This window comes from Suricata suricatta, chromosome 13 (genome assembly GCF_006229205.1).
Source record: "Suricata suricatta isolate VVHF042 chromosome 13, meerkat_22Aug2017_6uvM2_HiC, whole genome shotgun sequence".
Taxonomy (NCBI): Eukaryota; Metazoa; Chordata; class Mammalia; order Carnivora; family Herpestidae; genus Suricata; species Suricata suricatta.
In genome coordinates this window covers 23,147,180-23,171,598 of record NC_043712.1, presented here as the reverse complement: position 1 = coordinate 23,171,598, position 24,419 = coordinate 23,147,180, and the positions used below count along the sequence as shown (strand labels likewise).

Genomic DNA, 24,419 nt, shown 5'->3' with positions numbered 1-24,419 from the left:
GGTTCCTCTGGAGGTGATAATGTTTCGGAACTAGAAGTCATAGTTGCATGACACTAAATGTACTACAGATCACTTTGGAATGGTCATTTTTACTTATGTGATGCTCACCTCAGTAACATAAAACAACGAAAAGAGGTAGACCCCAAACCCCACTCCTTCCCAACCTGACAGAGTTCATAGGATTAGAAGAAGCGGTCGACATCATTGTCTGGAGTTCCAGAGAAAACCACGCCACGTGGGAACAACATTTTAAAACACAGATCTGTTCTTCTGAATCTACTTACGGTGAACTGTGGCCCTGTAATGAAAGCATCAGGAAACGGGGTCACCGGATCAGCCGGGAATGTTTTTATCTTCAAAAAAGAGAAAGACCAGAGGGTTACTTTCGGATTAGAAAACAGGCTGGGCATCTGTGGCAGTGCACTTTTAACGTCCAACTGAAGGGCTCAGGGGAGCAGACGCAGAGCCCACCCGGCTCAGATAAGGAAACGCACAGAAGGTCCCTGAAGCCTTTTGGCCAGTGGTTGCATCTGTACCGGTCCGTTGCGCTGTTCGGGCCCGGACCCAGCAAGGATGATGGGCTGCAGTCCCGTGTTTGTAGGGGACCCCATGCTTACCTCGCCCTGGAACTCCTCTCCCTGGAGGCTGTGTGGGCCCCCCAGGCATGCTGAGCCCTATGTATGGCCTGATCCATAAAAGGCCACGATCAGGGTGTGTAATGAGGCAGGCCAGAGCTGCCTGGTTGCTGATGATTTCCCCACAGCTGCGGGCCATGGCCTCGAAGCTGCTGACAGGCCACCTCCTGGGACACAGTCTGTGACAGCAGGCAGCACCAGGAGGCACGCACTGATTAGGCCAGAAAGTATCCCTGGTCTATTCCCTGTAAGTTGTGGGCCACAGAGGAAAACCTTGGGGAAACCCTGGAAGCAGGTGAGAATCCTGCCACCGTGGCCTTTGGGAATAAAAGGCATTGTGCTCAGAAGTGCCCAGCACGGGGGAAGCTGCGGCACACAGCTGGTCTGAAACAGAGCGCAGGCACTGGCCTGAGCAGGCAGTGGCGCGGGGCCAAAAAGAGCCTTTGCTTCCATTCCTTTCCCTTTGGTCATTTTGTCTCTGGCCTCCTGGAGGCCTTGGGGAGTGTGGAGTGTGCTTATTCCTTTATACTGGCCTAGAGGACTGCCAGCAGGCCCAGGGGCCTAATGACTCGGGTATTAGCTCTGCTGCATCCCTGGGGCACAGAAACTGCTTGCATAGCTGCCAGTGAATGCACGCTGTGCCACCTGCCACCAGAGGGCTTCAGCCAGGACACTGAGGCCACCACTGCACGTGAGCAGTTGCTTTTCTGTCTCTCCCAGGGGCTGGTCCGTGGACCCTGGGGGAGCTACTTGATAGCCTAGAGTCACTCTGATGGGGGTTAAGGTGTCAGATCACACTCAGATCTGCTGAGGCTTTCTGAATGAGTGGAGAACTTCTCAACCAATCTGCAAATGACAATGTCTCTGCAATGTGCACAGAGATGTCCAGTCCACGCCTGCTCCCCTTCCCTAAACTCTCTCTGGCCTCTTTAAACATCTCAAAATTCCCAGGATGGGCCCCAAACTGCCTTAAGACTCAGGTGCCTGAGTGCCTGAGTGGCTCCATTGGTTAAGCGTCTAAAGAGACTTCGTCTCAGGTCATTACCTCTCAGTTTGTGAGTTTGAGCCCCGTGTTGGGTTCTGCACTAACAGCACAGAGCTTGCTTGGGATTTTCTCTCTCTCTCTACCTCTCTCTCTGCCCCTCCCCTGCTCATGTTGTCTCTCTCTCTCTCAAGAATACATACATAAACATTAAAAAAAAAAAAAAGACCCGGGTCCCAACTCGAATTGTCAGTAGCGGCTGCCTGCGACACGGCGAGGGGACGTAGGCAAAGACCCTCGGTGATTCTCTTCCCAGGCCTAACGGTGCAGCCTGTGTTCTGAGACCATTAGCCAAGTGAAAAGTTGCATACAGATGAGACTCTCAGACCATTATGAAGTAAAAGGGAAAAGAGGTTTATTACTGCTATTAAAGAAATGTAAACATTGGCAGCCTCAAAGAATTATTTTATACTTTCCCTAAGGAAAAAAAAAATCTATCCCAACAGGTATACTCTGTGTTGCTCAGCTGTGGCAAAGTATATTTCCTCTTCTGTCGTTGCTGCCTTTGGTAGACTCACTTTAGAAGGGGAGGAAAGCCAAAGTCACAGTATTGAACCCAGCAGGGTCTAGCCTGATGCACAAGCTTTTTGTGTTCCCTCTAAAAGCAACAAACTGAAAACAAAGCACAGTCCCCCAGTAAGAATGTGTTAGGTGAATTAAGTTAAGTTAGGCCACTCCCCGGATGGAATGTACACAGTCATATACAATGTGGCAACGAGAACAAGGAGAAATAATCTCCAACATTCACTGAAAAGGGAAAAACAGGAGATGATATGGATACTATGATTTAACACTGCAAAATTATGAATGAATATAAATAAATACTAGAAGGAAACATGTAGGAATGAAAAAAAAAGAATAAAAAATAAGTGCTAGGTTGGGATTATGGCTGTTTCCTTTTCGGTTATGTGACACTCATCCTGTTATCTTGAAAAATAGCAGGAAGAGACAAGTTTAAAAAAAAGTTTTTATTTTCAATAGAATTGCAACTAAGGTTTTTGACATGTAGGCTTATCAAAGCTTTACTAAAGCGAACCCTTCCTGGTTCCTGAGACCTAGAGACAAAGGGCAGGCCAGCAGCCATGTGTCCTGATTTGGCCAAACTATGATCCATCCTGGAGTCAGAGCACCTGTCAGCCGGGCCCTTCTGGAAGGTCTAGTGCTCACGCACTCCCGTGGGGTGGCTGCCTGGTGGCTCCTGCCCGGCTCACCTCTCCTGGCCAGGCCCCTCTCCCTGCCAGGGTACCTACCAGCCTCGTTTTGATTGGAGGGTGCATGCAAACTCCAGTGGTCTCTTCCTTCATGGGGGGAGAGAGTGGAGGAGAACAGCGAGAGTGGGCACAGTGGGGGGCGCTGGCGGGCTCTGCCTGCTCGCGAGGAGGGGAGAGAAGGGAAGGAGGAGGTGGTGAGAGAAGGGGAGGAGGCAGAGGACATAAGGGAGGGGAAGGAGAGAAAGACAGCACAGTGCAAGAAGGATCTGTCAACTCCAGACTGCTCTGGACCAGCCTCGCCCGAGCCTGCTTCTAGCCTCTGGCCAGCTGGCTTCTAGGCCCCCTCCTCCCTCCTCTCCCCACCTTCTCTCCTCCTCCCTGGCGCTCATCTGTTTTCTCCACTATCCAAGCAGAACAACCCATCAAAGCCCCATTCCCGGGGTTGGCAGGCAGGGGCCGTCTCCTGTGCCAGCTGCGCGGGTCTGGCAGTGACTCCCTGAAGCACAGGCCAGGCCAAGCCAGAAAGAGAGCCACGATGAATTAGTGATGCTGGCCGTGCGAGAACATGAGGAGGGGCCACACACTTGATCGTGGTGGCCTGCCATGCCTGGTGGCCTCCTGTGCTCTGCTGAGTAAGGGCCCACATTATCATGTGGCCAGCAGGTGTCCAACAGAGTGCTTCCAGGAAAGACATACATCAGCGAGGGGGAACATGGACTTGGGATTTAATCCCTCATGGCTTTTTGTTATCTATGTTCAGAAAACATAATGGCCCTGACCTCCCCCACTCCCATACAAATGGCCCAGGCTTCAACATCTCATATCACCACTGAGACACCTTGTTGCCATAGCTGGAAGATATCAGGCATTGTGAGAAAAGCCACATCGCCTGGGGTACTGGGTAACCCCCCCAGCCCTAAGTAAGTGCCATGCACCAGCAGAGGTCCAGCCACTTGTACTTGTGAGGATGAAGATGGTGAAGAGAGAATGCTCTGATGCTAGGAGAGGGGGCCGCTGGCAGGGTTAGTGTGTGTTGCAGGGAGGGACCGTTCACTCCAGAGCATAAATACATGCCCCTTTTAGTTCAAGTGAGCTTCCTTAGTTGGTAACATCCTGCCACGACCAATGAAGTACAGTCTCTGGGTAAGTTTCACTGAAACACGGTCAAGAAAATTGCAGGCACCTTTTGTCTCCAAATCGATCTGATTCCGACCTCTTTACAATTACGCGGTGCTAGGCAATTTCCAAACGGCTTTTATAACCATTACCTTGCAACAGCCTTGTTTATTCAGATTTGGAGATGCAGAAAAAGTGCATCTGCAAAGTCTGAATCCGTGGTTCTAGACCCTCTTCTTGATTGTTTCTGCATCCATTCTTCAGAAACAAGTGAGTCCATATTAGCCGTTTGCAGTCAAATTTCACCAGCTGGCTGAGAATCCCTCCCACTGCTCTCTCCTGTCCTCAGCATGAACCCTCCCCTCCACGAGATGGTCTTTGAGACTTCAGGGGGCTGGACTCCAGGTCCCCAGCCTTGGTACTCAGCACTGCCCCAGCCAGAACCCACTACCGGGGACCCCAGGCCAAGGAGCCTTTGCCTCTGTAGATAAACAGGGACTCAGGTGTGCTTTTTGAAGAAAATAAAAGCTGGTGTAAATGATCAACAAACACAGACAAGTTGCCCGATGCCAAAATCCATACCGACCACTAGTGTCTTAGCTGAAAATGATGATGAATGACTGAAGGCTTCGCCTAGCATTGGGCTTTTATAGTAAAGAAATGTTGATCCATTCCACAAACATTTCTGACCTTTCTAAGTAAGCATCTGTTAGTAAATACAGGAAATAAGAGAGAACAGTGTAATAGTATACTATTTTGAAATAACATGTTATTTTATTTTTTCCTCCCAGCATTTCCTATCCTCCTTGGGTTTTTTCCACATTCAAGCAGCTAGGTTCTTCTAAGCTACTTGGCTTTTGAGTTTTAAAATCTGACTCTTTGGGGAACAGAAAGATTTTTGGCTTAGACAAACGAAGAATGAAAATGTGTAAGGCTTCTTCATCATCCAGATATGAAAAGAGGTTGCCAGTTTGAGGACTGGAGAGAAAAGTCAGAGGCAGAGTGAGGAGCGGTTGACATTAGGAAGTCTGACCAGAGGGGCCTGTGCTCCACAGGTGGAGGCCAGGGAGCAGGGATTAAAGAGCAGAGAGGGATGGGTGTCCCTCTTCGCAGGTCGAGCTGGGGCAGAATGTCCAATAGGTAGAGATTCTCATGCCAAGCAGGATAGTGACTCCCACCCACCCAAAAGGGGCATGGCAGAAGCAGGGAGTGCCCCAGATGTATCAGCAAACAGATGACATCACAACTAAACAGACTTCCATCCAGCTCCCTGTGCCCTGGAGAAGGATGAATCCCCAGGAAGATGGAAGAGGCACCCTGACTTGACTTCGGATCAAGCTTCAGGCCTCCTGATAGAATCAGGTTCAAAACACAAAGGAGATTATTCAGATGGATGGAAACCCAGTCCTTCTGACATCCAACACAGGGCCCGTTTTTTCCCCCTATAGAACCTTCCTCTGGCCAGGCCAGTCTAATCCCTGGCACATGAACTCTTGACTAATACTCTCTGGCCCAGAACAGACCTAGTTTGTGACTGCCTCTGCTTTGCAGCTGGGTGAAGTACGGGGATAGGGGAGGGACAAACCCCAAAGAGAAAGCATTGGGAACACAGAAGACTTAGGTGTTCCTGGTGTGTGTCACTGGAGGAGAGAAGCTGGCATGCCAGACCTAGGGTGGGGGCCACGACTGATGTGTAAACACCCCCTCCCTCCACTCTGCTAACAATGGCACCCCGTGCATGTGCCCACCTCACCTCCCAAAGGAAAACACCAAATGGACAGTGGGTGGTGCCTTTACTCGCTTGCCTTCTTCCTTCCCCCACCCCTCGCACCCCACCTCTTCTGTCCCCGGCAGAAACCCCACCCTGACTGCCAGAGCTGAGATGCAGATGCCAGCAATGGGCAGCCAACACCTGCACAGGGTGTAGGGCTGATCCTGCTAAACTGAACTACATAAGAAAAGAGTTGGGCACTGGAGCAGAAAAGATATGGGAAAAGGAGGAAAGAACATTGCAAGAGTGATGCTGAAAAGAATTTTTTGGAGAGTTTGAGGATGAAAATCCTTGGAGTCGCACAGGGTGCAAGAGAATTAAGAAGGAAGCAAGATGTGATTTGAGAAGTGTTACCAGGGAGGTGATAATTTAATCTTGGTTTTTGAGAGATGCCAGTTAAAGACTGAAACTTGTTATTCTCAGCTGTTTGGACTATGTTTCTTTGAAAATCACTCCACACAGAGACTGGATCATCAGGGTTGGAATCATAAGGGTTAAACTAGTGCTGATAGTGTCTGGTGAAACCATGTTGGGTGAAGGCAGGAGAATCTGGTCCCAGCTCACTTGATCGCTCGCTCTCGCTTTCTCTCTCTCTTTCTCTCGTTCTTCTCGCTCTGGCCCAAAGAACCAGGGTAGTAATGTAGCTTTGGGAGTCTCATCTGGCCCTAGACCCTAATTCAGTCTCTCCTCCACTGTCCCCTGGGGCAGAGACACCTCCACAAGGATGGGGGAACTACTGTTATATTTCTATGCTGCTGGGAGGAGTAGATGGAGAGGGAAGGTCCTCACAGGAGAAGTAGGCTGCCAGAGTCCCCCTTCCTCTCTAGGACCCTTCGGCACTGCTAGAGACGGGAATCTGGAGTGAAACAGGGTCAAAGCCCGTAATGCCAAGGAAAGCCCAAATGGAGTGGGCTCTTAATAGCAAAAACTAGCCCTCCAGCATCCTTTCTGTGTGAATGCGCCCCGTAGACATGAACTCCCACCTCAAATCCACACAGACAAGACAAAGGACGCTTCATCCTGAGAACACATATTCACTGCAAACTTTAGCCGTGAAACGAGCAGCCATGTCTCGGTGCAGTAAAAGGACCTCAGATGCCCCGTGCCTGGGGGTACAGCACCCCAGATCCTGTTTCAGAGCTCAGAGCAGCCCAGAGATGCAAGCAAGGTGTCCTCAGAAAAGGAACGCGCCTTCTTCCTTCTCCCACCCCTCGCGCCCCACCTCTTCTGTCCCCGGCAGAAACCCCACCCTGACTGCCAGAGCTGAGATGCAGATGCCAGCAATGGGCAGCCAACACCCATATAGGCAGAGGCAGGACACTCACTTGGTGAGCATTAGCACCTTAGATCAGAGGACCTCTGCGTCCCTGGAAGATGCTGCTTCCTTTCAAATCTCAGACCATTATGTTTACAGAAAGGATAAAGATGAGGCCATTAGATCTACCAGCTGGATCTGCAACATGAAGGTCTTTTAAGGGAATCCCATCACTCCTGTCAGAGCCACGATAATTTTTTTTTTTTTGTAAACTACCTCAACTTCTTAGATAAGCCAGAACTTTTAATAGATACTCAGTATTTTACTTATGCTGTACCCTCTGCATAGAATGCTGTGGTCCATTACTTCCATCCAGCAATCTCCTACTCATACTTAAAACCCCTAGCACTATGAAGCCTTCTTTTTCTCAGTGGCCCCAGACAGAGTTCGGCCCTGGGTTTCACAGCATTAGGGGTTTCTATAGACTCTTATGGCATTCACTGCCACATGCTTCAGCAGTCTGGAAGTTGCTCAACAGGCAAACTCAGAGAGAGATCTTCCTCCACCGTCCTCTATTCCTGCCCGGCACGTTTCTTGTGTGGGTCTAGGAACTTGGCTTTCTCTCCCTTCTGCCTTCATAGGCCCTCAGGTTGTGTGCTGGGGGTTCTGGGGTCCTTTCCAGCATTGCTGCCCTCCAGCCAGACTGTGTCCTCAGACTGCTGCTCTGGCTTCCATCCTCCACACGTGGACTTCCTAGAGCGCAAGGCCTCTGGGATGCTCACTGGGGATGCTGATGCAGCACGGAGCCCAGGCTGCCTAACCTGCTGCCCCTTCCCCCACACCCCTTCCTCTGCTGTCTCAGTCTGAGGAGCGCTCTAAACACAACCCTTCTCCCAGGCTTTGCTCTTCTCCAAAGCGGCAAGTTCCTGAAATCCAGATGCCACACTTAGCCCAATGTGATGATGCAAAGGGCACCGGAGAAGGAGCTGGAACACCTGGGCTCGAACTCCGTTCCCCTATGATCACCCTACTCTAGGACTCAATTTCCCCACCTGTGCAAAGGGGAGGACGTGGTGAGGAGGGAAGGCTCTGCTTCTGGGTGACCCTATCTTGACAATTTGTCAAGAAACTCAGCTGCATTTTCTCCCACATGGGAAGGAAGGAACTCTGAAGGTTCCCAGAGCGGGGGGTCTCGCCCACCGTCGGTTCTCAGCTGTTTATCCAAACATGCTGACTCGAAGCTCTCAGGAGGTACCAACTCTCCAGATGACAAGGACTACGGTATACATCACAAATGACTTCCTTGTGCCAGCTGACGCAGAGACGGTGATCTTTCCTATAACCTAGTCATTTGGTCCCATTTGTTTCCTCTTGAAAGCATTCCAGAAAGCCCTCAGACCCAGCACATTCTCCTCCGGGGAACAGGTCCCAAACGGTTCCCACTGCTCTCCTGCCATCCTGGCCCTTTATCAACCCGACTCCCCTCCAGCCTCTAGCTGCCCTGTCCACTCCCAGAGCCGCACACAAGCCAGGGGTGCAGTGAGAGCTCTCAGGAGGTAGTTTTTGCCTTGATTCACATTTTGACTCACATTCCACATGTGTGGACCATGTATCAGGCTGAGCCCAGCCAAAGGTACATCCACGTTTGCCTATGTCATCTAATACTATGAATACTATCTCACACACGTTTATGGTGCTCTTATGGTCCTCAAGGGCTCTCTCTCTCATGTGATCATTAAAACACTCTTAGGCTGACACGACGAAACAATGGCTTTATCCCACGACAAGGCTCCTGAGGAGGGGAACAGAGACTGGGGCCAGATCTGGCCTGCATGACTCCTAGTCCAGTGCTCTCTCCCCTGAAAGGGCTCTGACCTGCAGGGGTCCCATGATGACTACCGTCCCTAAGGGGAGACCTGTCTGCAGAGGATGGAGGATGGCAGGGAGGCATGAGGGGCCTGGAAAGCTGGGGTGAGGCCTTGAGCCGGTGCTTCAGACCTCAGCACGTTGTTGGAAGCGGCAGCAAAAGATGCCCCAAAAAGATGCAGGGAGCAGCCCAGGAAAAGCCAAGAAGCCAAGACCCAAGCACTGAGGAGCCCTACAGGCTATGGGAGCAGTAGACAAGCAGGGCAGACCCCTGCAGCCGCCCTCAGAGGTAAGGGAGCGCCACCTCCCTGGAGGTGAGAGGTGGAGGGGACTACGTGCCCAAACCCTGCAGAGGGCTGATCCCCGAGCTCCAGGCTGTGAGCAGGACAAAAGGAACAGCCTTCCCAGCGGCAATGCCCACCTCTGTCCATCGGCCCCACTGTCCAGACGCTTCTAAGGTCTGGGGTTTTTCTGGTTTTAGCAAATTGGGAGGTTTACCAGAGGAGTAGCTTCTGTGAAGTCCATCAGGAGATCGCCTGGCTCCAAGGTAAAGGCACCTCCTCGGTCACAGGGACTCTAGGACGGCCCACAAAAACACTGCTGGTTAGTGAAGGCTCCGGACCAATAAAGAGATTTCACCAGAAAATAGCTTCCTCCCTCCTCTCCCTCCCTCCCATCATGGAGCTCATGACCCTGCCCATCCCCCATACTGTTCCCTTGCCCAGCAGTGTGCAAATAAATGATAGAGACCAAGCCCCAAATGTTTTCTGAAACCTTAATGGGTAGAAGCAGTGTGTAGGCTAGGGAACTGCCTTCTTTTAAAAGGTGCCAACAACTTCTCTTTAAGTGCGTTTTGTGCTCTTTGACTGGTCCTTTGGAGGGGGAGATGCTTCAAACAGTCCTTTGAATACAGAGAGAGTAAAGGCCCCATCGTGAATCAAGAGAGTCAAGCCCTCAAGCAACTAAACTCACATGCACAGGGCGTACATGGCTGGCTCACCCCGGCAGAGCAGGGGACTCCTGATCTCAGGGTCTCAGGGACATGCGCTCAAGCCCATGTGTGGCACAGGGTTCACTTTATTAAAATTTTTTTATTTATTTTTGAGAGATATAGAGAGAGAGCATGAGCAGGGAAGGGTCAGAGAGAGGGAGATACAGAATCCGAAGAAGGCTCCAGGCTCTGAGCTAGCTGTCATCACAGAGCCCGACGCGGGGCTTGAACCCACAATCGTGAGATCATGACCTGAGCCGAAGCTGGACACTTAACCAACTGAGCCACCCAGACGCCCCACAGGGTTCACTTTAAAAAAGAATTTAAATGGGGCACCTGGGTGGCTCAGTCCATTGGGCATCCCACTTTGGGTCAGTTTATGGATCTCACAGTTCATAGGTTTGAGTCCCGCATCAGACTCTGTGCTGACAGCTCAGAGCCTAGCCCCTACTTCAGATTCTGTGTCTTCCTCTCTCTCTCCCTGTCCCTCCCCCACGCACACAATTTCTTTCTTTTTAAAAAAATGAATAAACATTAAAAAAAAATACAGAAATTTTTTAAAACCCTCATTTGCATAATAATGAGGAAGATCTTTATGGTGCAACAGAGGTATTCTCTGAAAACCAAGTTCAGTTTTTGGGAAAACATTTTTTTTTCCTCTTGTCCTAGAGTCTCAGCAGCATGGGAGGCCTGGAGGCCTTTGTGGGAAAAAAATAAGCCCTGTCAACTTGGCACAAGCAGGGCCCTAAAGAGAGAGATGGCCAGGAGAGGGAGCCCTGTGGCCTCTGGTACGCTGCCACCCACACCCCCACTGAATTCTCCTTTGTTTCATAAATATTTTCGCTTGGTTTTAACCATGGTGAAGAATTTGTGATCAGAAACTGTGTCTACACTTGGGAACGAAGCAGTATCAGGGAATCTGCACAAGACAGGGGACCCAACCTGGGACACCAGGAGCAGATCTGCAGGAAAGCAGGGAGCCTCAGTCTGGGCCAGTCACTGGCTGAGTGAGGGGTCCCTGGCCTGAGCAGACTCTCCTACTGAGGACCACGAAGGTCTCCCAAAGGATCCTGGGAAGGGAGCTGGGAAATGACTGGTCACGGTCAAGGAGGATGTAGCCTGGCCCACTGTTACTTAGAGGCTATCAGGAATCGTGACCTGTTTGCCCAGATGCCACCTCCGCTGGACCAGACACTGGTCCATAAGCTGGGCAGGGACGCAGAACTTATTCTCATTTTTAGGAGGAGGAAACTGAGGCTTGGAGAAACAAGGGCTGTGGAGTGACAGCTCATCTCAAGCGGCCAGAAGGCGTGTGAATGGAGCAACTAGGGGTACATTCTGGGATCTGGTCCCATGCACCCACAATTTCTCAGTAGGGCCCATAGACCAAGTAGCCTTTGACTTGGCATTTACTTGTAGAGCAATAGGCTTGGATGTATTTGCTCAGTCAAGAGTCACTCAGAGCAAACCAAGAGAAATGTCTTGAGAGCCCATTCACATCCCTGGCAACTTCCCAAAATTTCAAACTAATGAATAAAATAATATTTCCCATTTTTAAACTATTCATATGGGCTATCTGATATAAGGAATGGGATAAGGACGCTTCTATGTTTTCACTGTCCCTGATTTTCCATTGGGGGGGGGGACAGCATTTATTTTATTTTTTAACATTTACTTATTCTTGAGAAACAGAGAGAGATAGTGAATGTGCAGGTGAGGGGCAGAGACAAGGGGAGACACAGAATCCGAAGCAAGGTCCAGGCTCTGAGCTGTCAGCACAGAGCCCGACACGGGGCTCAAGCCCACAGACTGTGAGATCATGACCTGAGCTGAAGTCAGATGCTTAACTGACTGAGCCACCCAGGCGCCCCTAAATTTCTTGTTTTCTATCTTTACAGCACAGTATGAAGTATACAGGGATGATATTCTAAAATCAAAATCGCCCTCAAAAATCTCTCCCACTTCTCTTAAAGTACAATGTGCAAGGTCTTTATTATATCATTTGTGTCTCATAAACTGTTAGGTCATCTTTTGGGGACAGTTCTACAAAAACCCTGCTCTAGTGGTTGCTACCCTTGTTTTACGAGCGTGCAGTTGATTGAGCCAAGTTTAAATGCACGTGGGATGCTCCACAGTAAATTTATACTGAATTCCTAGCAAATGCATCTGCTCCTCGGGGCTTTCCCCCATACCTTGGCCCCTGGGGACAGGTGGCCCTTGCCTTCTGAATCCTGAGGCGAGCTGAGTTTGTGGCCCTTGGGGGACACCAGCGGTGCTGGGACTTGTGTGGTGGCCGTGGTGGTGTTCGTGGTTGCGGCTGTGGACGCTCCTACGGCCTCGGCCAGGTCGGGAGGGAGGTCATCTTCATCACTGCGGTTACTAAAAGCACATGAAGCTCTGCTCATTACAATAATAAACAGGCTGTGGGGGGTGATGGAAGGGCCGGAAGCTCTGCTCATTACAATAATAAACAGGCTGTGGGGGGTGATGGAAGGGCCGGGAGGGGGTGGGGGAGCTCCCCAAACAGATGTCTGCCAGATGTCCAGCTTCCAGGAGCTAACACAGTGACATTTTCGCCAAAGCCAATTTGGGCTGGATTTTCTGTCATTTGCCAAGAGATTAGAATTTTTTTCTTTATTATGGAAAGATAATACATAATATTTATCATTTATTCAGTGACATTCAAGACGTTCACAATGTCCTGTATCCATCGCCACTGTCTACACCAAAACTTCTTCATCACCCCCGACAGCAACTCTGCATCCACTGAACAAAACCCCTGATGCTGGCTCCCTGCAGGCCCGGGTAACAGCTGTTCTGCTTTCTGGCTGGATGAATTTGACTATTCCAGTTCCTCTAGTTCCTCCTATAAGTGGAATCATGCAATATATGTCCTTCTGTATCTGGTTTATTTCACTTACCAGAATGTTTTCAAGGTCCATCCATTCACCTGCTGATGTACTAATATCTGTTTGAAACCTTGATTTCAATTCTTTTGGATTGGAATTCCACTTGAGGTCATACTGCTGGGTCATATGATAGTCCTATGCTTAATTTTTTGAGGAGCCACGAAACCAAGGGAGTGGCCTGTCTTAGGAGGGTAAAACAAGCCATTTAAGAACCCACTGCCATGGAGCGCCTGGGTGGCTCAGTCAGTTAAGCGTCTGACTTCGGCTCATGGGTTCGAGCCCCGCATCGGGTTCTGTGCTGATAGCTCAGAGCGTGGAGCCTGCTTCAGGTTCTGTGTCTCCCCCTCTTTCTGCCCCTTCCCTGCTCATGCTCATGCACTCTTTCTCTCTCTCTTTCTCCCAAAACTAAAACATTAAAAATAAATACATATAATGTTTAGAAAGGAACCCTTTGCTGTGAGTGAAAAGGATAATGGTCCCTTTTGTGGCCTAACAGCAACCATTCCTTTGGGGTGATAAACTAGTTACAGGGGAGGAGCTGGGCACATTTGTTTGGCAACCTAGTAGCTCTGGTCTTAGAAGTTCTCTGATGGATGGAATGGGATGATCCAGGAAGAAAGGTATACTAGACAGGAAGTCACCATGAGGAAGGAGAAGTCTGGGTTGGCATTCTGGGTTTGTCTCCAGGGTGTAGGTTTGTGGGGAAGGCTGGACCTCCCACAAGGTAAGTCAAGGCAGGAAACCCTTAAAAATTTTTTTTGGATGTTTTATTTATTTTTGAGAGAGAGAGAGACAGCATGAGCAGGGGAGGGTCAGAGAGAGAGGGAGACCCAGAATCCAAAGACAGGCTCCAGGCGCTGAGCTGATGTGGGGCTCGAACCCATGAACCACAAGATCATGACCAGAGCTGAAGCGGACACTCAACCGACTGAGCCACCCAGGCATCCCAGGAAGCCCTTCTAATCTGGTCATACTCGCACAAGACAGAGCAGCACCATCGGTCGCCCACTCTCAGTTAGACAGTATCTTGTCAAACTTCTAGAAATTAAGACAAGTCCGCTCTCCCCTAATGCCAACCAGGTTGCTGCCTGTGCAGGAAAAGGCTAATTCTGCAGGCCTGGGGTGCTCCAACTCTGCATATTCCCAAAAAACTGCTGGCTACTGGGGGCTTCTGGGAGACCCTCTGGGCCCTTGCAATATCCTGCCTGATAAGGGTGTCACAACATACCTGAAACCTTGGGCCATGCCACGTCGTCTATGCTATCAACGTGACTTACAGTGAGCATCTGTTTTGTACGCCCAGAGTGTGAGGTCAACTCTATCAGTTTGGCCTCGGGAGGGGGGTTTGTTGGAGACTGGGTACTTGGTCCATGCCTATGTGACTGACCCCCAATAATAATCCTGGGTGCCAAGGCTCAGGTGAGTTTCCCTGCTTGGCCCTACTTCACGTCTGTTGTCACATGTTGTTGCTGGAAGAATTTAAACACTGACCAAGTGACTCCTCTTGGACAGGACAAGTGGAAGCTCGTGCCCTGCCTCCTTAGACTCCACGCCATGCGCCTTCTCCTCTGCTGACTTATGTGTATCCTCCCACTGGAATAAGCCGTAACCACGAGGATAACCGCTTTCCTGAGTTCTGCGAGTCCTTCTAGAGAATCATCAAACTTGAGGGTGGTCTTGGAGACCCTGACACACTTTCCCTAAGGGGCTTGTATGTGGAATTTCTAGAGCTACCCCAGCACAGAGGATATGTTTTAGAAATGATGGCTGAGCAAGGGTGTAGCTAAAAGGACTGTGACCGGTGGGCGCCAGTGTGGCCTGAGCAGGGTCCCTGAGGGGGCCTCATCATGGCAATGACCTCCTGGGAAATGTGGTCATGTACACAATTGAGGTGTGGATGGGACTCACTGAGAGGGGTGTCCTGGGAGTTTTCCGATCATTCTGTGTATGGAGAAGCCTCAAGAGGAGGATTTAGAGCTTATTATTAACAAGCGGGCAGCTGAGGTTGGAATAAGTAAGTGGGAACATTAATAAGATGCCACATATTTGGATCCATGCTGATGAAGCAAGTCAGATCAGTAACACATGCATTTCATTTTCATAACAGCCCTGCAGTATGGTCTCCACCCTCCAGAGAAGTAGATGATATTCAGTGGCTGATTGGAACACGTCTTGCTCAAGGTCATGTAGCTAGTTAAACGGAAGAGTGGGGTTAAAAATCCTTTCTGCCATTAAAAAAAAACAACAAAAAACAAAGCTCATCTTTCACAATAGGAAGTCAATCAACACGGCCTAAAACTGAAAAAGACACAAAATTCTTGATGGCCTTTATAACCTTTGTCTTAACTTAGATCTTGTGGCAAAGAGATAGCTACCTAACTTCTTCATCACATGTTTCAGCTCAGTCTCTGTTTCTGAGGTAAATTCATGTTAAATTCATGAAATATGATTAATCAGTACAATTTTATGTGTAGTTGGATTCTTTTCTTTGAAATGATTTCTTCCCACTTTAACATGTGGGAAATGTCTACAATAACAGTCATCAAATGTGAACATCAGTCGTTTTTGGTGGCAAGGTGCAAGGGGGTTGGTTACCGTTTCTCTTTAGACTTAGAATATGATTCTCTTCAGAGTATTTTTAGACTTTTACACTATGCTTAACTATACAGGAAAGTTATATTTCTTGAAAAAAATAAAGCAGTTCATAATTTCTAAACATGCTGGCTGGTATCCATAGAAAGATGACATTTTTCCTGCTTCCAACTCTAGAGTTGTGCGTCTCTCTTTTCTCTGCACATAGCCACCACCCTCCGTCATTATTTCCAGGAAAGAACGTGGCTGGGGTTACATCCTTAAAAGTAGCAATTTGAAAACTCGTTCAGAGCACTTGAACATCGTGATGCTCTTGGTGGGGAAGATACACATCCTGCTGTCCTCGATCCAGTAATATCGTAACAGCCGAAAGGGCTGTGTGTGTGTGCGTGTGTGTGTGTGTGTGCGTGTGTGTGTGTATGTGTGTGTGTGTGTGTGTGTGCGCGCGTTTCAATTATAGTAACACAGAAATATTTTTTAAATGGGAAATCTGAGTTTTGCCCATCTGTATTCCTTGATGTGTGCACTTATTAACTTTGTCAATATCTATGATTAGAAGAGATGAGTAAAACCACTGGTGACCAGTGTCAATGACTTAAGAATTATTAATGGGGCCAAAGCTTCAATCCCATCCATTAATTTTGCAATTATTATTAATGGGGAAAATCCTATTTTTTTATGTTTAAAGCCGAACGCTTTGGGGGTGGCTTAAAAAAATATATAGGAAGTTAGAGGTTTGGAAAGGGCTTACGGAAAAGAGCCGGTGCAGTGAGTTAAATTTTCTCCCCTTCCAGGCCATGTACTAGTCATTGTTTCCAACATGATTACATATCCCAAATAGGTGATAATAACCTTTGGAGTTTCAAAATGTAAAAGGAGAGGCTAATCCTGACAGCTTTACTCTCAGATTTGTTTCCTGGTTTGATTTGTCCCCCAGAAACCATTAGGACTGTTAATTATTTGAATTACCCATTTCGGCTTTCCCAGAAAATGCAGCTCCAGTACCTGCCCACAGTTCTATTAAGGCTAATGAGGTGGGAGGTGCCTGCCTCCTTCTTTTCACAAGATGCCAGTGGCAGGCCTGAGACCGGGCCGTGTGAGCACTGCATCTGGAGTTACCCTCCCCGGCCTACACTTTGCACTCAAGATACCCTCTAAACTTGACCTTTTCTCAGAAGCTTTGAGGTCCTTGAAAAGAAAGGAAAGGGAACGAATTCATCCTATCAGGTCCCTTGCAAGGGGCTTTCCCCGCATTATCTCATGTTAGCCCTCACCAAATTCCTCAGAGGTAGGTATCATCTCACCCATCTTACAGACAGAGAGGCTGACAGAGGGATTTCCTCCAAGAATTTATACTAGTAACCTAGCCAGGCCTGTAACAGAAGCCTTTCTGCCTCCAGGGCCACAGGCTTTCAGTGGCGCCCAAAGATCCTCCTGCAGTCCTCTGACCAATGACACATCCAGGCATAGTGCCACAGTCAAGGTCGAGAAATGGGAACCACCACTGTGATCAGCACCGCTGCCAGTACTAAAATACTACTACCCTCATTACAGCCGTTACCTGTCTTCTTTGGATTGTGATTATTGACAGTCAGTCTCTTCCTCCAATAAATTGTGACTCCTCAGATGAGAGTAATTGTCAAAGTCACTTTGCTCTGCCTAGGACAACTCTGCACACATGGGAGCCAAGGAATTTTTGTTAAGATAAACAAAATTGGACAGGCCCTGGTGGAACTGGAATATTCTGGGACATGACTCCCCTCCTAGGTCACATGCAGCTCCATGATTAGCTTCGGCTAATTTCACAATAATTTCACAATTATGCCATAAAGGCAGCTTCTGATAAGGCTCCCGACGTTCCCTCATCCTGGTATTCATGCCCCTGTGTAATCCTGACCCTCGAGTGTGGGCCAGACTTGCTTCTGATGAATCGAATATGGCAAAAGAGACAAGGTGTCATTTGTGATGAGGTTTCAAAAGGCTGTGAGCGTTCTCTCTGGCTCTTCTTGTGTGACTTCTCCAGTGGAGGAAACTCGGGAGGCCTCCATGACTAGGAACTGAGGGCAACCTCCAGACAACGGCTGGCCAGAACCAAATCCTGCCCCGAACTGCAGGAATGAGTCTTCAGAGGAGACCACAGCCCTTGCCCACACCTTGCACGCAGCTTCGTAAGAGACCTGACACAGAAGACCCAACTAAGCCATGCCTGGACTTCCAACCCACATAAACTGTGGTATTCTGGAGTAATTTGTTACCTAACAATAAATAACACATATGCCAACTATGTAATGTCTTCAGCGAGAAAAGTCTAGTCCCATTATGACCTAAATTGGAATCAAACTGTATTTTTAAGGATGGCTCTTTGGAAAGGGTGTGACAGGCTAAAAAGCATTTATAACTGAACATTTAGCATCAATTCTGTGGTTATAATTGAAAGACCTGCGGTACAAAACTCACAAACTGTATTGTCTTGTTAACTTCCTCACTCGGGGAGGCTTGATTTCCGGCTTTTCCACAGCTGGTTGGGTAGTTTCCACACGTATAGGAATAGGACTTCTAGAGACATACCAAAAAATAGAATATTACCAACAGAAAAGTTTTATGGTCTTGTTTTGGCTGTAGGGACTAGTTTCTCTGTTAATTTTTACCCTTAAATAACATTGATAACCAACGTTCCCATTTTTCCTCCTTCTCACTCTATTTCTTAAATATAATTTTTAAAAATATCATAGAAAGTCCAAAAATAAGAACTAAAATGATAGGGAAGAAAATACAGCAAGTAGGAACTGAATATAATTGGGGTACCATGTAAAGCTTTCCTCCCCAAAACATCTACCTCCAGGGTTTGGTTCATTACCGGGTTTTGCCTATAAAATGAGCAAAGAGAAACCTGTAGATAACCTACTTTCACTTTAAGGAAAAGCTTCCACACATTGGTGTAGTGATTATGACTAATTTCATTTTACAAAGTCAAAAATTACCTTCTGGGACTAAAAGACACCAAAACAAATTGAGGTCCTCAGCAAGGAACCTCTGGCAAGGCAATGAACAATTCTGTGCCCCCATTTTCTCCTCTAGGGTCTAATACGGTAATAGGCCTATGGTCAGTGTCTAATCAGTGTTTATTGAATAAACACATAAAGGAGCAAAAAGAATTAAAGTCTGCATAGTCCAGGTTCATGATTTCCTCACACGGGGGCCCTAGAGACAACTGAACATAGTCCCTGGAGGAGCTTATATTCAACCAGGGAGACACATAACTTCACTTGGGTAGAACAACTGGCATCTGGAAAGCTCCGTGGAGGAATTACACTTAACCAGAGGGAAGGAAGACTTCCAAGGCAGAGGACAGTGGAGGGGTACAGAATGCAAGGTGCTGGTGCTGCTGATCGGTGAGGTCCCAGCAGAAGGGCTGGGGATTTCCAGGATTTCCACTACAGCAGGGAAAATAGGGGCCAGTTCGTTAGGGGCCTCAGACTTTGGAGTTTATTCTGAAAGCCAAGGCGTCACTAGAGGTTTTAGGCAAGGGCCTGGCATAGTCAGATTTGCATTTTAGAAAGGCCCTTAGAACAAGGAAGAGGATACTGGTGAAGACAGGCTAGCCAGGAGCACTTTCAAAGACTAGGGGTAGGCATCCAGGTGGAGGGATGGTGAGGGGTCGAAGTAGACCAGGATTAGGGTCATGAAGAGGAGAGGACAGACCTAGGGGAAAATATGAACTGAATTAGCAGGACTTGGTGGCCAGTGATATGAAGGGATGAAGGAGGAGAAAGTCAAGGACTCCCATGCATCAGATCTGGATAAGAGGTAGGTAATAATGCCATTAACCAAGATTGAAAAACAGGTGAAGGGTTAGGAGGGTGGGTGGGAGGAGATGAATTAAGATTCTGAAAAGTCCAAGAGGCAGCTGGGTATATGCCCTGGAGTATGACAAAATTATACCAAAAATATGGATTAGGAATCAAAGGTGACATAGAGAAGTGTTAGTGGTTTTTTTTTAAATTTTTTTAACATTTATTTTTGAGAGACAGAGAGTGACAGAGAATGAGCAGGGGAGGGGCAGAGAGAAAAGGAGACACAGAATTGGAAGCAGACTCCAGGCTCCGAGCTGTCAGCACAGAGCCCGACTCGAGACTCAAACTCAAGACCAGTGAGATCATGCTCTGAGCCAAAGTTGGAGGCTCAACCAACTGAGCCACTCAGGTACCCCAAGAAGTATTAGTTTTATTTTTGACATTAAGACTTCTCCAGAGCAGTGGTTCCTGGAGTACTTGCTGAAATTCTGGTTCCTGTCCATCCCACCCCAAAGGATCTGAAAGGTCTGTAGTAGGACTCAAGTCTGCATTTTTAACAAGAGACTGATGTAGTGACCCTTGGATGCATTTCAGGAAACTCTACCCTAGGGAGACCTCGCCAGTATTAGTAGACCATCAAGCTGGCAGTGAAGTTGCCATGATCTATAGGTTGTTACTTACTTGGGCTGAGAGGGAGAAATATGTCTGCTCTCTGGGACATCAGAAGAGGAAGATTTTCTGGGGTTAAAGTGGCAGTGGCCTGGAAGCTTTAAAGAACTGGTGTGATTCTAGAATCTCAGAGTAGCTCAAGATGAAGAGCATGTCAATGGCCAAGGGAAGAGTGATCAGCTGAGCGGGGGACAGAGGGCAGAAGCCAGGTCCTAAAGGGTCTCCTGTGCTCTGTTGAGAAGTCTGGACTCCACCCTGAGAGCAAAGCAGAGCCTTTAAATGACAGCAAGCAGAAGAATGACAGGGTCTAGCTATATATTTGAAAAGCAACTCAAAGTGACTCCCTTGTTAGTACAGCAGGCAGAAATAATAAAACGGAGAATAATGAGACTTAAGCCAGTCTTTGTTTTAAACCAGTCTTTTTCTATCTCTTTGTGTTCACATTTTTTTCAGTTTTCTTTTTTCCTCTCTGATTTCATCAGCAAATGCCCTTGTGAGTAACGTTTCAAGGAGAACGCTGATGATATAAAGTATTGTTTCCCCATCCAAACAGGAAGCAACAGACCTTACATTGGCATCCTGGAGACTGGATTTCTTATTGATATTTACAAATGTTGATTCCTCTTTTCCAACCTGCTAAAGGAAACAGGCAGGTGAGTCAAAACTGAGTATCTTAGCAAAAAATGTTTTCAAGTCTCTGACATTTGAAGGATTACAGAAATGTGAAGGTAACTAAAAGCACCAAGTGCTCAGTCAATAACAAGTTTTCTCTGGTATTTATATAAGTTAACAAAAAAAAAAGTGTATTCATTCATGAGTCATCCCCCCATCATCGGGATTAACACTTAATCATTCAAATGCAATCAATGCTTGCATTCATACTTTTATTGAGCCCCTGCTATGTGCCACCTCAAGCTTGAATGAGAAAAGGATGGTGTGGGAAAAGTCAAACCCACAGTTTAATCCCCCACCTCACATTTTAGATCAGAAATAATAATCAGCTCTATGCTCACATATCACAGCTTACAAAGGAATTCAGAATGTCTTTTCATATCATTGTAGTAAGCCTGGGAGGAATTATGTCATATGATTTTGATAGAAGCCTGTTCTTCCTCTCTCTGGTGAGTCCCACAAAGAATGGCAGGGGGGGAAGGGACGCCCACGTCACCAGTGAGGCCAGCTGAACGTATGCTGGACGTCACTGCCTTCACCCCCACCGCAACCCACAGAGCTGGCCCCTTCGCTTCCCCAGTTAGCAAGTGTATACCAGTGAATAACTCTTGGGATTAAAACTGTTCACACAACAGGTGTGGTTCCTGTCTCCTGACTGGACCCTGACCGACAGCACCTCAGGCCTAGAGTCCCTCTTTCTTCTATATGGAGGGAAGAAAATCCCGTGACGTGAAGTCAAAGGAACGCGTGTGTTCCGCGTACCTGAGCACTCACTCGGGATGCGTTCTCCAACTGGGCTTTCAAGATGTTACACTTCACGTGGTCGGCTACAGGGGAAGGCAAAAGCGGGGTCTGAAGAGTCTTCTCAGAAACTTTTTTTTCTTCAGCCTGTGACAAACCCAAAACACATGCCACAGATTATAAGCAGAGGCAAGACAACACTTACATTAGCCTTTCCCATCAACCGTAACTACAAATAACACAGTCTTTTTGTTTGTTTTTATTTATTTTTATTTAAATAGTTTATTAAATAACACATAGTTTTAAACATATGCCCAAGTGTGTCACCAACTCCTTATGTTTGTGCCACTACGTGTACTATTTGCAAAGGATTCACCAGCACATCCTCTCCTTCTCTCGTGAAGCGGGGAGAGGACGTACCAGGAAACCCATGAGGACGGGGTGAAGGTTAAAGAGAAGGGGCTCTTCCAAAGTTAAGCAGCGAGAGCCTAGGGCAGCTCTAGGACTCCAGCTTCGAGTTCCCCACAGTCTGGTGCACTTCTGTCCCCCCCATAACTGCCCCCTTTTACAGAGAAAGATTCAATTCTGTGACTTGTTGGAGAAAGGGTGCAAAACAGTCACCGGTATTTCTACAATAAATCTTATTGAAAATTGTGAATCTCAAGAAACTTCTATCTGTGCCACCTCCTTATTGAGTGTAATTTGGTACCAACTTCACTATTTTTGCTGTTTCCCAACTACTAACTAAACGTGCCTATAATTTATTTTATTTTAAACATTTTATTTTATTTTATTTTATTTTAGAGAGAGAGAAAGAGCAAGCAGGAGAGAGGGGCAGAGGGAAAGAGAGTGAATCATACGCAAGCTCCACGCTCAGAGCCTAACATGGGGCTCCATCCACGACCCTGTAAACATGACCTGAGCCAAAATCAAGAGTCAGGAGCTCAACCGACTAAGCCCCTAAGGTACCCCTCAAACATTTTATTTTTAAGTAGTCTTTACACCCAATGTGGGGCTTAAACCCACAAATCCCAAGACCAAGAGCCTCATACTCTACTGACTGAGACAGCTAAGTGCCCCAACAGGTACCTATATGATCCAGTTATGGTGGATTACCTTAGGACTACCTATTTTAAATGTGTCCTAAACAATAATATCTTTGAAATCATAGGTTTGGGGACTATTATGTTTATTATAATAGACATTATGATAATTACATAACTATTAAAAAATACTCATCTAGGTGTATAATCTGAAATCATCTTTCATGGTACATACATCACACTGGAATTAACGTCTTAATGTTGACCATGCTTGTTGTGTTTATTGCATATCCCAGTGCTAACATGGTGCTCAGCACATAGCAGATGCTCAATAAATACCTCTAAAGAAGATTATAATGATATATAGTTATTATTAAAAGCGATGTGCCTAGTAAGAAAGATAGAAGACCATATGATTGCTAAAAGTCAATTAAGTAGTATCAGGACTTCATGTAGCACATTAGCCACAGTGTACCAGGGCACAAACAAAATGTTGCAAAGGCTTCAAATTCTTCAAGTTCCAAAATTAATCTCATTTACTAATTCAAAGTCCGATAGAGTACCTTGGTACATAGAGCAGGAGTGTTATGAAAGCCCCAGAAGAAGTATAGGGCAACAGGCTGGTTGACATCATTTAATAAAGAAGAAAAGAGCTCCCCAAATGCATAGAGGAGCATTTGGTAGAACAAGAATGAAGCAATTTCACGTGAGAGCAAGATAAGCCGAGACAAAAGGCCTGGATTTTAATCTCTGCTCTTTCCCTTTCTTGCACCTTAGAAAGATAATGCTGATAACGATCATGATTATGATCACGATGATATAAAGAAAAATAATGCCGGTGGCTCATGTTTACTGAGAGCTTATTGTGGGCCAGGCACTCACTAAGCACATTTCCTTGGGTCCTCTCACTTGATCATACATTCCATTTGAAAGTAGATAGGATTGTTATCCTCATTTTATAGACGAGAAAAACAAAGCGGAGAGATGGTAAGTCACTTGCCCTGGTCACACAGAAAGAATGCAAAAGAGCCACGCTTGACACTCAGGATCAGGTGACAACAAGCTATGGCTCTTGACCACTCGGCCCTACTGGGTCCCTTTAGCCTCCCTGGGTCTCAGCTTCTTTCTTTAGAAGATTATTGTGATGAGCAAATGAGAAAAAAAAATAGGTATGAATGGCACTTTCACATTAGATTCTTTGGTTAGAAAATACAAGCACATAAGAACATCAGACATGAGGATACTAATAACCCTAAGCCATCAAGTTGGGTATAAAGAGAACAGACTTTTTCGACAAGAATCATAATCCCCAAAGACTTAGCATTCCCCAAAAGGCAAATAAGTAGCTTATTTGTTTTGAGAAGATGAGCTTGACAGGCTAGCTCTGGGATGATTTGTCTTTTGCTCGTCCTGCCACATGAAGGTAATTGTTTAACACCAGCATGCGCCTTTTCACTGCGTGTGAAGAGTTAATTTTTTAATTAGATTTAATTTTTTGAAATGAGATGCTGGAATACAAGAATTAAATTGGTTCTAAAGCCCACCTGAGGTTTTTGACAATTGCTTACAGGGGTATAGTTCTACTGCCAGTAAGACCAAAGACGTATTTTAAAACAACAAATACTGCCAAAATTAAAAAAAGAAAGAGAACTCAGCATTGATTTTCCCTTTGAATTTAGTCATATTAAGCTGCTTTTTTGGATATAGAATCCAAGCTGGCTTGTTACTATTCTATCTGACAAAGCAGGAGCTACTGGCCAGCTCTACAAATTGACTCAGGGGAAGACCAATATAAATTTTGGAAAGGTTGACTATCATTCTATGAATACATTTGCATCAAAGACATCTCTCTGTGGTAGACATCTGTGCTACGAGTCCCTAATTCCAGCCTGAAGGATGGCCCCAAGAATGCTGTGCTCTCTTCTGCATGACCACGTGTTGTATTTTGCATTCCGTTTGAATTGTGAAAAGATGCTTTATTATTCAATATTGAAATACATATTTTAAAACATACAAATAAATGACAATTGGGCTTTGATATGATTACAGCTGGAAGCAGTCCATCTGTTTGGGGAAGTCATTTGGGGATAAAGAAATGATCAGATGCATTTT

The 24,419-nt window shown here is 46.8% G+C and overlaps 1 protein-coding gene across 1 annotated transcript in view; it reads right to left on the bottom strand.

The window, feature by feature from the left end:
* The window catches only part of EPB41L4B (erythrocyte membrane protein band 4.1 like 4B), a 134,542-nt gene that overhangs the window by 7,226 nt on the left and 102,897 nt on the right, over window positions 1-24,419 (bottom strand). Inside the window, 7 exon segments of the mRNA XM_029919634.1 lie at window positions 285-353; window positions 2,928-3,044; window positions 9,395-9,472; window positions 12,080-12,257; window positions 17,846-17,944; window positions 20,417-20,484; window positions 21,286-21,411. Of these exon segments, the coding sequence (XP_029775494.1) occupies window positions 285-353; window positions 2,928-3,044; window positions 9,395-9,472; window positions 12,080-12,257; window positions 17,846-17,944; window positions 20,417-20,484; window positions 21,286-21,411 (735 nt within the window).